Genomic DNA, 15,747 nt, shown 5'->3' on the forward strand with positions numbered 1-15,747 from the left:
TTCACCAGCATTGATTCATGCGAGCCTGACTGCTGATGAGACACTGCGTGTCGAAACCGGTCCAGAGTTTGCTTGTCTTGAAACAATACTGCTGGAAATTGCACTCTCAGAAGGCCGTGCGGCTGATGGATAGTGTAACAGATACTTCTGTTTTGTATGTGGGCAAACGGACATCTGTGAGAAAGAGCTTCTTAGCTCACCGGATTTCTGCAGGATAAAAAAAGATTCTTATTCTTGACATGGGAAGGAGAAGTATCGTCCGCTTATCTATTCTGTACGGGAGTATGGAGCTTCTCTCCGGCCGCCGGTCAGTCCCAGGCTTAACCTTCGCGACTAAAGCCACGATTTGTTTGTGTGGTGACAACGTGTGCTTTGTTGTGAGCTGCTGTGCTGTGTAAGTAAACAATGTATAACCAATGTGCTATTGCAAGGACATAAGCCTCATCGCAGCACATGGCATAAGCTCCATTCCTGTGAACGCCTTTATGTGAAATGTGTTTTAAATGAATGTACTGTCAATGTTAAAAGTGGAGGCGTGCTATATTCTTATTTTTTAAATGGAAAATAGCACAATTATATTCATTCTATTTGGATGTATGAAAACTATTTTGAACTCGCCTGCATTTTTACGATCAACGTCATTGTGTGGTTACAGTTGATGGCCTGGTTTTGTTGCGTTTTATGGACGCTGGGCTTGTGACCATGCGTTGATTAGACCACGCGTTGATTTAGGGCGCCACGGTGGCGAGATGTTAACTACCTCGCCTGCTATACAGGAGGTCGTGGGTTCGATCCTGACTGATGCCTGTATATTTGGAGTTTACGTGTCTCTCTCCCCGTGGTCACATGGATGTTTCTCTGGGTCCTTCGGTTTTCCCTCCATATTTTGAATCAATAAATTTCCACGTGATTAGCCAATTCGTTGAACTCTCATTTGTGGCCAGGTCGCTTCCAAAAAAAGAGCTGTACAGCTCGGTGGGCCTTACCCAGAATCCAATGGGGATTTATAAAATGAGGGAAAAACAACAGATAACGTGTAACAGGCCAGGCTTAATGCACCCTCAAGATTAGTGAACGAAGGAGTGTCCAGGCTAGCTGCCCTACCACGGTAGGGGTCACGACCACGAGCAGCGTATCTAAGGGGGAGGGGGGGGATGAATAATGTAATGAAACAGAACAGAACGGTCGCCATGTGCAAGGCAGGGTGGTGTAGTATCCAGAGTCCATCCCATCTCCTTTCTCCCCGATTTTTCCAGCTATTCATGCTGGGTGTCCGCGAATTCAACCCTTTTTAGAGAGGGCCGTTGCGTTTGAGCGGGCGACTGTGAACTTGCCTGCTCCCTCTGCCAGATCTTCCACGGGCTGAAGAGCAGCGAGGTGAGCAAGACGTTCCGCCGGGCCATCAACAAGAAGGAGGGCATCTGTGCCATGGGTGGCCTGTCGGAGCTGTCCAGCGCTGGGACGCAGCACTCCTACTCTGGTGCGCTCCTGTCCGCGTCGACGACAATCGCCGTCGCCCTCGCGCTATACTCTGGCGCTAGACAAAGGGGCCGTCCATAAATTACGTCATGCACCTAGTGGGGGGGGGTGAGACATTTGTGACGATGTGTGATGAGGGGGGGGGGGGTGGTTTGAGAAATGTGACGTCACATCAAAATGCACAACTTTAAGTAAATATAGACAACACGTTCTACTTAATTAAATAGACTTTTTAATCAATGTTTTCTCCTACACCCTGTAACCACGCGGGCACCTCTTTATTGCGCGCTCACTCCGTGTGCTTGTGTGGCGGGCGTACGGTGCAGAGGAAGAGAAGTTTGCGTTTGTGAATTGGATCAACAAGGCCCTGGAGTCGGACCCGGACTGCCGGCACGTGCTGCCAACCAACCCCAACACGGAGGCGCTCTTCCAGGCCATGGGCGACGGCATCGTCCTCTGGTGAGAGCGCCGCAGCACGGCCTCCAGGTGGCAGCCACCAGCACCGCCGTCACGGCCAGTCCCTCTCGCCCGTAGCACCTACCAGCAGCAGCAGCAGCAAGAACAATATTATGACTGATCTTGGTTGCATTTTTGGGATGATCCGGGCGTTTACTTTGGTGCCCCCCTCCCCATTTTGTGGAACTCCCTCCTGATGTCGACTCTCGCACGATGTCGAGGGAGGGGGCACACGGAGCGCCTGCCTCCCCCCCCCCTCCCCCTGTGGGCCACCACGAGTAATAACGAATCAAAACGAGGTGTAAAGCAAAAAAAAGCGTTTAATTTCTGACGAACGTCGTAGCAAAGCTTTGTCAAGCAAGTGATTGTATATCGGTATCGGGGTACACCTGTTTTATTATAATAATTATAATAGTTACGTTGATAGCGGTAGCTCAGTCGATGTGCAGCGGAGTGAAGTGTGCGTGTCCTGCTGTGTTCTCCAGTAAGATGATCAACCACTCGGTGCCGGACACCATTGACGAGAGGACCATCAACAAGAAGAAGCTCACTCCATTCACCATCCAGGTCCGTGTCCTTGGTGCCGGGCCGTCGTGCCTCTGTCGTCAGCGCTCTGTGCTCAATGCGAGTGCTGTGCGCTGTTTGCTGTGTGCTGTTTGCTGCTGCTAAATGCTGGTGTTGTGTGCGGCACACTGTCTGCTGCGTGCTTTTTGCTTGGTGTTAGTGCTGTGTTCTTGCTGCTTGTGCTGTGTGCTAGTGCTGTGTACTATGTGTTAGTGCTGTGTGTTATGTGCCGTGTGCTGGTGCTGTGTACTATGTGCTTGGTGCTAGTACTGTGTGCTTGTGCTGAGCGCCATGTAGTATGTGATTGGTGCTGTGTGCTGGTGCTAAGTACTGTGTGCTCGTGCTGGTGCTGGTGCCGTGTGCCGTGCGCCGTGCGCTGACCGGGAGTCTCTGCGCTGCTGACCGCCGCTCGTCCCCCCCGCAGGAGAACCTGAACCTGGCGCTGAACTCGGCATCGGCGATCGGCTGCCACGTGGTGAACATCGGCGCGGAGGATCTGCGCGAGGGCAAGCCCCACCTGGTGCTGGGCCTGCTGTGGCAGATCATCAAGATCGGCCTCTTCGCAGACATCGAGCTCACGCGCAACGAGGGTGAGCCACCTCGCTCAGCCACTCACCGCCACTCACCACCACTCACCACTCTTCACTCACCACCACTCACTCACCCCTCTCACTCGCCACTCTCACTCACCACTCTCACTCGCCCACAACGAGGGTGAGCCACCTCGCTCAGCCACTCACCGCCACTCACCACCACTCACCACTCTTCACTCACCACCACTCACTCACCCCTCTCACTCGCCACTCTCACTCACCACTCTCACTCGCCCACAACGAGGGTGAGCCACCTCGCTCAGCCACTCACCTCCACTCACCGCTCTCACTCACCACTCTTCACTCACCACCACTCACCACTCTTCACTCACCAACACTCACCACTCACTCACGCGCAACGAGGGTGAGCCACCTCGCGCAGCCACTCATCTCCACTCACCACTCTCACTCGCCACCACTCACCATTCTTCACTCACCACTCACTCATGCGCAATAACGGTGAGCCACCTCGCTCAGCCACTCACCTCCACTCACCACTGTTACTCACCACCACTCACTCACAACTCACTCAACCCTCTCACTCATGCATAATGAGGGTGAGCCACCTCGCTCAGCCACTCACCGCCACTCACCACTCTCACTCACCCCTCTCACTCACCACTCTTACTCACCCACAACGAGGGTGAGCCACTTGGCTCTACCACTCTCCACTTACACTCACAGCGACCCACCCCATTCACTCACCCACCCCACTCGCTCACCCCTCTCACTCACCTTCCCACTCACCCGCCACTCCTACTCACAGCCACTCACCCACCCCACTCACTCACTCACCCCTTACACCTGCCCTCTCACCCACCTCTCGTGACTAACTCACCCACCCCTCTGTCACTTGTATCAGTACTGGGTGCGGTGTGTAAACGTCACCACGTGAAAGGCAATGGCAGCCGAGTTTGGTCCTGTCCACAGCGCCGCCTCGTGCGCCGTGCCGATCCTGCTAGGTGCTCACTGACATCACTTGCCCCAGCATCCGGTGTGGGCTACACAGTGGAGGGGGTGCATTTTTGAGTATTTATCCAACGACGTGTGCGCGCGCAGCCCTCATCGCCCTGCTGCGTGACGGCGAGAGCCTGGAGGAGCTCATGAAGCTCTCTCCCGAGGAGCTGCTCCTCCGCTGGGTCAACCACCACCTGGAGAATGCCGGCTGGAACAAGATCTCCAACTTCTCCTCAGACATCAAGGTGAGCGTTGGTGCTTGGGTCAGGCGCTCTCGCACGGACAGCTACCGTCGCTACGCCGTTACCCTCTCTTCTGCCCCCCAATTCTCCACATTTAGAAACATGCGTTGAAAGTATTTGTCTGCGATAAATTCCATCAAATAAGCCACTCCGTTGAGCTATCAATTATGGGCAGGTCACGTCTGAAAAAGAGCTATGTAGCTCAGTGGGCCTTCTGGTCAAATAAAAATAGTTTTAGTTTTTTTTAGGGTTGTATTTTGCTGGTCACGTTTTCAAAGTCTGCTGCGTGTCTTCTTCTACTTCCTTACGGCCGATGTCGATGCACAGCGACAACCGCACGGTCCCATTCAGGTGGTCTCAAGCCAGATAGTCGTGTGAGGAACAGCGGAGTGTCTTGCTGTCATTTCTCCTTCGTATTCATGTATTTGGCATTGCGTCGTTATATGTTGTTCAGTCTGTTCTGGATGACCCCAAGTCAAGTGCCAGAGAGTTTGTAATTTTCCGTTTGTGCATCGGGTATCCGCATTTGTCGTGGTTTGTGCGAACGCGGTTTCGAGGTGGACCATGAGCTTCGCAGAATATTAAAACCAGGGATCTTCTGCGTTGGGTCTTTCACGAGGTGTTTGCGAGTTCTTTTGAACTCCAGTCAGCTCTCCAAGATTCATCGGGGGTTGATTTCGCATTGTTGCAGGTGAAGCGCACCGGTCCAAAGGGGCTTTGCGTGACTTCAAGCGATGACGAGGGACGTTATGGAGGTCCCGATGTCATATTGATTGAACGCGTATCGAGTGGCTGGATAACATTGTGCTCGGTGCTTCTTGTCACGAAGGCCACAGGGCTTCGGTGCGTCCTCCGCTGCCGCCCGGTGAACTCGCTGGGCAGTTCCCAAAGGGACATAACGTCCGCTCGCTGCACGGCGTCAAATATTTATAGGGTGTAAGCCGCGTGTGTGTGTTAGCCACATCTTTTATGGCCAGTTAGTTTTTTGCAATTTGCCAGTTAATGTTGCTAAAATGCCACACAAATGTTTTAGCCTTGGACGAACTGACAACATGTAGTATTGTTTGGTGATACTGCTGCTGCTGCGATGGCAGTGGTGCACAAGCACAGTTTGCAGCAACAACAAGAACAACAACTCAACATACTCGTCAACAACACATCAACATTACTGTGTGGCCTTAAAAGAAAATAATCTAAAATTGGTGACGTTTTGGGAAACGGCCCTTGACGAAAAAAACAAAACGGCAGGGCCGTGAAGAAAGGCCGTTAATGATTATGTACTTTTTTTTTTCTTTTAAGGCCCACAACGTTGTTGATGAATGTGTTGAGATAAATAAAAACTACACTATAAACTGGTCGTACAAAGTGAACACTCTTTAAAATGAACGCCATTCATTCGCGTCTCACTTAAACAGCTGGGAACCAACCCTGCGTGGGGCGAGTGGGGGGGGAAGAGGTGCTTGCTGGCTCTCGGAGCGCTCGCTGGCTCTCGCCGTGTGCGTGCCCCCGCTCTTGTTTACCCCGTGTGTGCCCGGGGGCCTTCCTGTGCTCACCTCTTCTCCAATTTCCCTCCGCTGCTTTCCCGGGGGACTCTGTCTGGCTCCTAATGCCCAGACGGTGGCTGACTTTTGCAACGCCATCAAGGTATGGCGTGCCGGCCCTGTCGACGGCCGTCCTCCTCCCCCTTGCTTGCGTGCGTGCGTTTCGCCGCCCTCCACGACCCCCCCCCCCTCGGAATATCTGGCAAACGCCGAGCGTGCAATTTTGCATCCAGAAGCACGTTCACGCAAGCCTGTTTACACACAGCACCACGTACACATTAGAGGCTGAGTTGACCTCGGGGAGGCCCAGGACCGGTTCAGATAATTGTTACTGGTGTTGGCCATGAGCGGAAATTGAACTCGGGTCGCCAGGTTCGAAGCGCAGTGTGCTAACCGCTACACTGCCACTCCCACACACACACACACATCCCCACACACGCACATCCCCACACACGCGCGCACACATACACCATCCGACAGAGGTAGCCTATTAAGGGAAACATTTATTAATTATTGATGTCTCGTCAGCCATGCCATCTCTTCCCACTGAGCTTGAATCACTGTTCATCTGTCTTGACACTACTGCACCCTCAGTGTCATCTCTCTCCTCCTATTTCCTTGCTGTGAGGTTTTCCTTTAAATTGGTAAGCGGGCAGAAAATGTTCAACAAATGTACACTTCTGTGCACCCACAACATGAATATATACGGGACCCACACGACGTACAAATACACAAAGACAAAGAACCCCGTATATATAGTTTTAACAGACTGTTAGGGCAAATAACACGCGCGTGAACATTTTATACACCACCTACACGGCATGCGTACATGGCATACACAGCATGTGCACACACCATGTACACTCGTACACGTACGCACAACACACACCGTATAAAACACAACGCCACGTGCAGACACACGTTTTGTAAACGCAAACGCATGCTGCGTACGCACTGCACTAAGTGGTCACCAATTCCTTCACTGTGCTCGCAACCGGTGGGGATTTGCACGTGTGTGTGTGCGCACGCCATTATGTAAGCAGACGGATTCAAATTTATAGGGGACTCAACACCGCTTAACCTCTCGACCTCTTGACCCCCAGGACTCGCGGGCGTACTTCCACCTGCTCAACCAGATTGCGCCGAAGGGGGACAAGGAGGGTCAGCCGCGAGTGGACATCGACTTCTCTGGGTTCAATGTGAGCCCCTCCCTCCCTATGTCCCCTCCCTCCGTCCCCTCCCTCCGTTCCCTCCCTCCCCTTCCCCTGCCTCCATCCCTCCCCCTTCCCCTCTCTTCATCCCAGCACCTCGTGCCACCTCAGACTTTACATTTGTGGAGAGCACTTCGATCCTCACTCGTTGCTTTGCCCAGGAAAGGTTGGTCACGTCCGTTGGCCGGAGAAACGATTCGTATGCGATTCATAAATGTTTTACGGGTCTAAGTAAAATGTGTGCCATGCACCCTCCTCCACCCGACATGGCCAATGTAATTAAGCTGCCACGTGTTGCATCTGACTGTGCAGCCATGATGCAGCAGCCTCCTCCACTGCCATTGCCGAGTTCACCACCTGATGAAGCTCAGCGCGGTTTGAGTGAAACGCCACCGCCGTGCGTTGATGTTGAATTCCGCTGCGAAAGCCCTTGGGCTACTGCCGCCTGTTAATAATCAATACCCTTGCAGAACGTGCCAGTCCCGTCCGGCTGGTGGAGGGTTAGCGACAAGCTTGTGGCACAACATTTAATTTGTGTCCTTATGTTGAACTTCTTTTCACACCATACGTGGTCCGCTGTGATAATCGGAGATGCGGGGGAAGGACAACAAACTAAACAAATGAAAATATTTAAAACTACCACGTGTCCTAACTCAGGAATTAATATGGAATCATTGTACTGGCGTTGTAGAACCTATGTTTTAAGTTACTGTCTCACATTGTCCTCCTTACACACCTTCTTTGGATGCAATGATGTGGCCTATGAATCCCTCTAACAACATTAAGGCTCCCTTAATGGACTGGTTTCCTTGCTCGTTTTAACGCACGTGTGGTATGTTACAGACATTGACTCTCTTCTCGCTCTCGCTGTCCTTGCCGTTTCATTTCGTTTAATGACATTGCTTCAAGCTCAGTGGGAAACTATTCGGTGGGGAAAAAAAATAATTAAATACATTTCCCGTTGGCATTGCATGCACAGCATGATGCGGTTGTGGTCAAGGCTACACCCTGTGTGTCAGGCGTGGCTCGGGATAGAGTGTTTCCCCCTTACATGCTTAGGTTTTCTGTGAGCCCTCTGGTTTCCTCTGACATGTATATAAACACTCATTAAGTGGCTGAAAACATCTTAATGTAGAGAGGACCGCAGATCTTGGACAATTGTTGGCACAAGCTGAGTCCTCGGCTGCTGCCTTGCCACTTCTCTGAACTCCCTCATGCCTTGGAGTCCTTTTCTGTTTTCGAGAGCGATTGAATACTGTGCGTTACAAGTCGACATGATTATTATTAGTATCAGCAGTTTAAATTATATCCCCTCTCCTAAACTAGATTTGTAATTTACACCATTGGAACCTCATTTGCCAGTAAAAATATGATAATTGTTTTTTTACCCTTCTATCTGGCAACAAAACTGACACCTTTTTACAAGGAGTCATGTTTACATAGACGACAATACCTGCAGTCATACCAGATGACGCCAAAAGGCGTCATCTGGTTCAACCCATGTGAGACTAAGGAAAGCTGTCTCGGGTGTGGACCAATCAACTTCAAGGACAGTGCACATTATCAGAGTTATGTTTTTTTTTGCATTATGACTGCAGGTATTGTGGTCTATGTAAACATGACTCCTTGTAAAAAGGTTTCAGTTTTGTTGCCAGATAGAAGGGTAAAAAACCAATTATTAGATTTGTAATGTTAACTGTCTGTTTATTATCTCAATCGGTCAACCCATGGCACCAGGGTCTGTCCTGTGACCTGCCAGTAGGCGCTTGACACTTCACGTGGCCTTAAAGTGCACATAGCCTGGCAAAAGCGCTGTGGTGACGTCAAGTCACTTGGTTCAACATACATACATGTGACCACTGTCTGCCAAATACGCGCTCGAAATTCACGCTCGAAATTCACGCTCGTCCAAACTAGAGTACGGGCTCCGCTGTCGGGTACGGAGTACGGGCCTTCACAAAGGAACTTTTGTTCAACCTCTGTGAATATCCCCAGTGCCTCTTGCTGCACTGTTATGATACCACCAATGTATCATATTGAATGTCCTCTGTTATCAAACACCTCGAGTGATATTGACTAATGAATCTTCATGTGCCGGTGTTTAGAAAGACACGTTAAGAGGATTTTGCCGTTATAAATGTACACATGATAAGCCCACATCATTGGGCTATGATTGGTGGGCAGGTCGCTTCTAAAAAAGAGCTACACAGCTCAGTGGGCCTTACCTGGTAAAGTTAAAAATAATTTTAGTTTGTCGCCTAGAAATCTTAACTCCCAGAATTACCCCCAAATAAACAGGGGTCGACGTGGCCAAAGAGTTCCCTCTGGTGTTGGTGGAGTGAACGCCACCCACGAAGCGGTGCTACACGGAGGTGGCAGCACGGTGGTCGAAGTCATTCCGAGCAGAAACTGTTGCATGCCATAGCAACGTGCAATTTCTACCACTAGGCTTCAGATAACCAACAGACATAGTTGATTGAGCCCCTTTTCAATGGTTAGATTAATTGACGGAACTGAGATGGTCCGATACCTTTGCGGCTTCTGACATCCCCGAGCGAGAGAGCTCTTGCAGTATCTCCGTTATCCCTCGCCCGGTTAGTTCGGTTGACAGTAACTTGTGCTAAAGGGTCCCACCCAAGAAGGCAGAGTTAATGAAGACCGTGATGCACCCGGTCTGTTTTCGGGCAGTCGTTTACCGGCAATCATAAACTGCCGGTGGTTTCCGTGACACAAATTTGCCTTCTCTACAGAGCGGCATATATGTATGCTCCGTTAAGGCTTGCGAATGAGGATTTTCCCGCACCAGTCTTGCGATCGAGACAGATCTCTGACACCCTGTCATTCTTGTACACAAGCACTCACTCGGAGCAGCAAACGCTTGGTTACAGGTGCCCAAGACTTAGCTGTGTCATTATCACCGCTGTAACCGCTCGCACCCTGCCCTGCGCTCGTCTCTTGCTACCCACCGCAGGACAAGGATGAGCTTCGCCGTGCCGAGAGCATGCTGGTGCAGGCCGACAAGCTCGGCTGCCGGCAGTTCGTCACGCCGGCCGACGTGGTGAGCGGAAACCCCAAGCTGAACCTGGCCTTCGTGGCGAACCTCTTCAACAAGTACCCGGCGCTGCACAAGCCGGCCAACCAGGACATCGACTGGGGCCTGCTGGAAGGTGCACGCTGCGGATTGTTGCCGGGGCCTGCCAGGCTGCGCCGGGGGGACAGTAGCCAGCCACTGATGACACTCAACACAGGAACATGCTGAGATCATTGTCTGTACTGCTCACATTCAAGGGTTTACACCCACACCATGAGTGGTGCGGGTTTAGTGAGACAAGGCAATTTAGTTCCTCGGTCACCCGGATATCTAGCACAACATGATGATGACAGTGATGATAACAGTAATGCTGATGATAGTGGTGATGGTGATGCTGACAGTGATGATGGTGATGATGATGAGGACAGTGATTATGAAGATGATGAACTTGATGATGGTGACGATGCTAATGATGATGTTAATAATGACGATGATCGTTGTGGTGATGACAGGTGAGAGCCGGGAGGAGCGGACGTTCAGGAATTGGATGAATTCTCTGGGCGTGAACCCCTTTGTCAATCACCTGTACAGGTAGGCAGGTCGGCACTGAGATGCCCCTCTCGTGGCAGTCAAGCCCCCTCCCACGTGGAACTACCCTCACCTTCACACACACACACCACCACATACGGACACGTTTCCCCGAGCCTGCACCCACACATATGCAGCAGAAGTCCAATCGTCCGCGTTGAAGTGGGGAGACCGGATTGAGCAGAATTTTTTACGCTGGAGGAATTAGCCGCGTGATTCCATTAATCCAGGATAAATTTACGGATTACGAGCACTCGAGTTTTTCTAAGACACAAATGGTGCAAATCTGCCAAGATAGGTCGACGTTTAATGGGTTTTAGCATTTTTCTTGGGCTTCATATCCAAATCAACATAAAAAGCCAAAACCCCTTTTCTATAGTCAAATAAGTAATATTTAAAAATACTTTTTTAAAACACGCTTTAATGAAATGTACCGAACGAGTAATGGCAGAACTCCACGACTCCAGGAAGTGGCCCCGAAGCTTGCCATAACGTAAGGGGCCGTGGTGATTTACAGCCAACGACAGTTGAGCGTGGACAATTAGACCCAAGCCGAAACATAATGTATAAAAAATAATGTTTATAAACAATTTTCATAGAATATAGTATTGTCATGAGTATGACATAAGTATACCAAGTTTGCAGTCGATACCACATTGGGAAGTGGGTTCAAATTGAGTTACAAGATTTGAGGATACGACAACAACAACAACAGACAGAGTGAGTTAAATAAAAGCGTGTAAAAAATGACATCGGCACACCTTGTGTGCAATGTAAACAAATACAAAATAGCAAAATAACATGAACACAAATCCCACTTCCACATTTTCCCTGCAGCTCTACTCCTGCAGCTCTGCTCTTGCAGCTTTGTGTTCAGCCTTCACACTACGGATCGCGATTTGCGTGCCGTAGATTACGGGAAACGGTCGTGAACCGTCAATAATCCGCAAGTAACATTGATTCGTGAATTATTGGAGCGCTGTTATTGCATTTCTGCTGCTGTTTGTTGATGTTAAATAACTCGTTTCCCCTAACCTGCACACGTGGACATATTTACATGCTACCATAGTCGGCACAAATGTGCACATATTTACACGTGTACGTTCCAGCCGCGACAGGTGTTCTCATTGTGGTTGGAGTGAGTGAGTTCAAGTTTCCAGCGTAGTTTGTGTCACCAGGTGGGGGAACTCAAAGAGACCAGGATGCGTCTCGTTTGCAAGCGTGTGACCAGGGAGGATGTGACCACCCTTGATGTAGCACGGCGGAGAGATGTTAACTACCTCGCCTGGTATACAGGAGGTCGTGGGTTTGACCCTAACCTCAACACCTGTATATTTGGAGTTTGCGTGTCTCTCTCCCTGTGGTCACGTGGATTTTTCTCCGAATCCTTCGGTTTTTCCCTCCACGTTTTTAATCAACATCACGCGTTCAGAGTATTTGGCCACTGTACATTTCCACGTGATGAGCCACTTATTTGCGTTATCATTTGTGGCCAGGTCGCTTCTGAAAAAAACTACATGACTCAATGGGCCTTACCTGGTAAAATAAAAAAAATCAGTTTTAGTTTAGATGCAAGAAAGTGATGAGATCATTGTTACTGAATCCTTCTACCTCGCAGCATCATAATTTTAGGTAAGTTCATTACTAAACTATTGTTTAATCGTTAAATATTTAGTTAATGGGGTGTGCGTGTGTGTGTCTGTGCGTCTCCTCCTCGTGCAGCGACCTCGTCGATGCGCTCGTGATCATCCAGCTGTTCGAGAAAATCAAAACGCGAGTGGACTGGAACAAAGTGAACAAGCCTCCGTACCCCAAGCTGGGCGCCAACATGAAGAAGGTGAAGCGACACGCGCGTGAGATGGCGAGTGAGCGGGCGAGACGGGCGGTACGGTTACTCGGCGTAGGTCACGATTCAGCCGCCCCCCTCACCTCCCAGCTGTTCCCTGCATCGTTGCGATTCGCGGTTGCGATTCTGTTCGAGAATCGGTCGGCTTTTGGCTCGTTTTGTATCCTCGTTACTTCTATCCCGCTGTCAGAGTTGTTGCGCGACCTCCATCGTTAGCCCAGACGTGACGACGCCCTGTCACACGTAATCCGATCACACGTGCGCAGTTCGACGCGTGCATTCTCGGCACGTGCGATTAAGCCGATGATGGACGGACATTTCGTTGAGGCGGCCAAGAGGTGCTCTGCATGTTGGAGGGGGGGGGGGTTCGTGCTCCAGGGAGCACGGAACGCATGGTTGGAGTGAGAACGGCACTGTGCCACCGAGAATCACAGCGCCCTCGCCCACCGGCGGTGTTCGTGGTGGCGATGACGATGTATGGAGAGGGGGCGGCACTCGTAGCGAATGGTGTGTGGTGACGGAGGTGCGGGCGTGGTAGGCGGGAGCTGTGTGGTGTGGGAGCCGTGTGGCATCCAAGCTGTGTGCGGATGAGCATTGTGCTTTGGTGACGCGGTGTGGCGCTGCCTTCCAGCTGGAGAACTGCAACTACGCCGTGGAGCTGGGCAAGACGACCAAGTTCTCCCTGGTGGGGATCGGCGGCCAGGACCTCAACGATGGCAACCCGACGCTCACGCTGGCGCTCGTGTGGCAGCTCATGCGCAAGTGAGTGCCGCCCCTCCCTGCGCCACCACTGTCCACGGGGCCCGGCGCTAGGAATCGCGTCATCGTCAGCGCGAGAAGACCCAAGCTTGTTAACTAAACCACCTCGCCTGGCATGCAGTAGGTCTTGGGGTCGATCCCGAGGCTGACGATGCCTGCTGTATATTTGGAGTTTGCGTGCCCCTCTCCCCGTGGTGGTCGCGTGGAGTTTTTTCCGGGTCCTTGGGATTTCCCCTCCACATTTAGGATCAACACGCATGTAGAGTATTTGACTCCACTTGATAAGCCACTTTGTTGAGCTATCATTTGTGGCCAGGTCGCTTCTGAAAAATAGCTCTATAGCTCAGTGGGCCTTAGCTGGTAAAAATAAAAAAAACTTTTATTTTACCAGGTGACGCTCACTGAACGATGAGGTCTTTTTCAGAGGCGACCTGGCCACACATGACAGCTCATCACAGTGGCTGATATCATCATCGTCATCATCACACGTGGGAATTTACAGTCATAGCCAAATTATCTAAATGCCGCGTGTTGTTTGTAAATGTGGAGGGGGGCGGAACCCGGAGAACAATCCACGCGGACTCCAAGTATATAACGGGCATTGTCAGGGTCTGGGATAGAACCTACGACCTCCTGCATAGCAGGCAAGACCGATAACAACTTGCCACCGCAGTACCCCATTGAATGCTGTAAAGGTTGATTCTTAATGAATGTTTGAGTTAGGCCACTTAATGTTCTGACCAAATATATAACGTAAATAGGTAGACAGTACGTCTCCTTTCGCTATCCGTCTCTCCGCATAAAAAGCAAAAGTATTTCTTATGCAACCCATTGGCCCCGCACTGCCTTCTGGGAGTGTGTAACGTCAGCAGCTTTGATTCAAGACAAGCAAAACTCTGGACCGGTTTTGACACACAGTGTCTCATCAACAGAGTCCGGTTTGCTTGAATCAATGATGGTGACGAATATGTGGCAACACATTACCTGCTGATATATTTTGTTATTTTTATTCTCCACAACAAAACGATTATTTTCAATTGGAGGACCACATTTATGTCGTGAAATCCTTTGCCACCCAACGGAGCCCAAACCCCAAAGCCAAACCACTACATTCTTCCTGAGCCCGACCCTTGGAATGCGATGCAGGGCACCATCAGCTGACCTCAACGCACGCCACGGCTGATGGGGGAAACAATTACTGTGTGTTCTCGCAGGTACACGATTCAAGTCCTGGAGGACCTGGGTGAGGGAGAGAAGGTTAACGATGAGATCATCGTGAACTGGGTGAACCACACGCTTCGCGACGCCGGGAAGAGCTCCTCCATCGCCAGCTTCAAGGTGCCGCCCTCTCATCCTTTCAACCTTTCGACCTCGATCTCTTGACCTCTCTTCGGACCGGACCTCATACACATCTTTCACTGAGAGTCCACGACCAGTTGTGACACACGGACATGGGGAGCCGTGTCTGCTTGTGTGCGTGTGTGTGCACGTTTGGCGGCTGTGGTGTGGGGAGAATATTGGTCCAGCGGTTAGCGCATCTCTTTGCTAATCCGGTGACCCGAATTCGATTCCCACTCACGGCCAACATTACGTGATATCTGAACTGATCCGGGGCTCTCCCCTTGGTCGACTCAGCCTTACATGAGCGCCTCGTGCGGCGTATAAACATCAGCATTGGGGAAGCAAAGGTGGTCAGGTGTGGTGTTGGGCAAAATTAATCGAGCGGTGCAGGCACCTAGGAGGGAGAAGACGTGTGGACAGGGACACGTGAACACGACGTGCGAGCGCCTCTCGTGACGAGGCAGGACGTGCGTGGCTGCGTGGGCCACGAGAGTTCACGAGAGTTCACGAGAGTTCTCAACAGTTGCAACGCTCGGCTCACAGCGACCGTTGTTGCCGCTGCCGCTATGCGCGCCGCTCTGCTGGCCTCGGCGAGCGCTGTAAGTGGTTGGCTCTTTCCCTGCGGCAGGACAAGAACATCAGCTCCAGCCAGCCCGTGCTGGACCTCATCGACGCCATCCAGCCGGGCTCCATCCGCTACGACCTCGTCAAGGAGCAGCCCTTGACCGACGACGACCGGCTCGACAACGCCAAGTGAGCCTCGCTTGCATCCCCCCCCCATGTCCCCCCAAAGACAAAGATCCCCCCCCCTCGTATAGCCTTAACAGACTGTTGGGGCAAGTGCTGTTAGCGAGCACCGATGAAGTCCGGCACAGCACACGAGGGGATGGGTGGCCAGTACCACGCCCGGCCGCCTGTGTCTTCCTAGTGATGATGTTTACACATCGCACCGGGTACTCATAGGAGGCCGAGTCGACCTAGGGGAGGCTCAGGAGCGGTTCAGATAATCGTCACTGGTGTTGGCCATGAGCAGGAATCGAACTTGGATCGCTAGGTTCGTAATGCAGCGTAGCGCTAACCGCTAAACCACCGCTCCCCCTCCCATTCCCCCCCTCCCTGCCACCCCCCCCCCACCGCCA

At 51.4% G+C, this 15,747-nt stretch overlaps 1 protein-coding gene across 6 annotated transcripts in view; it reads left to right on the forward strand.

Moving 5' to 3' along the window:
• The window catches only part of LOC144947063 (plastin-3-like), an 81,769-nt gene that overhangs the window by 62,021 nt on the left and 4,001 nt on the right, over positions 1 to 15,747 (forward strand). For 5 of the 6 annotated variants that reach the window (XM_078876217.1, XM_078876218.1, XM_078876219.1 and 2 more), the window contains 13 exons: positions 1,351 to 1,480; positions 1,806 to 1,938; positions 2,421 to 2,502; positions 2,924 to 3,089; positions 4,152 to 4,294; positions 5,906 to 5,935; positions 6,936 to 7,031; positions 10,015 to 10,210; positions 10,587 to 10,665; positions 12,385 to 12,499; positions 13,140 to 13,270; positions 14,482 to 14,605; positions 15,237 to 15,361. In XM_078876217.1, the coding sequence (XP_078732343.1) occupies positions 1,351 to 1,480; positions 1,806 to 1,938; positions 2,421 to 2,502; positions 2,924 to 3,089; positions 4,152 to 4,294; positions 5,906 to 5,935; positions 6,936 to 7,031; positions 10,015 to 10,210; positions 10,587 to 10,665; positions 12,385 to 12,499; positions 13,140 to 13,270; positions 14,482 to 14,605; positions 15,237 to 15,361 (1,550 nt within the window). The remainder of the gene's footprint in view (positions 1 to 1,350; positions 1,481 to 1,805; positions 1,939 to 2,420; positions 2,503 to 2,923; positions 3,090 to 4,151; positions 4,295 to 5,905; positions 5,936 to 6,935; positions 7,032 to 10,014; positions 10,211 to 10,586; positions 10,666 to 12,384; positions 12,500 to 13,139; positions 13,271 to 14,481; positions 14,606 to 15,236; positions 15,362 to 15,747) is intronic. The other variant, XM_078876221.1, reaches the window with a different exon arrangement.

This window comes from Lampetra fluviatilis, chromosome 43 (genome assembly GCF_964198595.1).
Source record: "Lampetra fluviatilis chromosome 43, kcLamFluv1.1, whole genome shotgun sequence".
Taxonomy (NCBI): Eukaryota; Metazoa; Chordata; class Hyperoartia; order Petromyzontiformes; family Petromyzontidae; genus Lampetra; species Lampetra fluviatilis.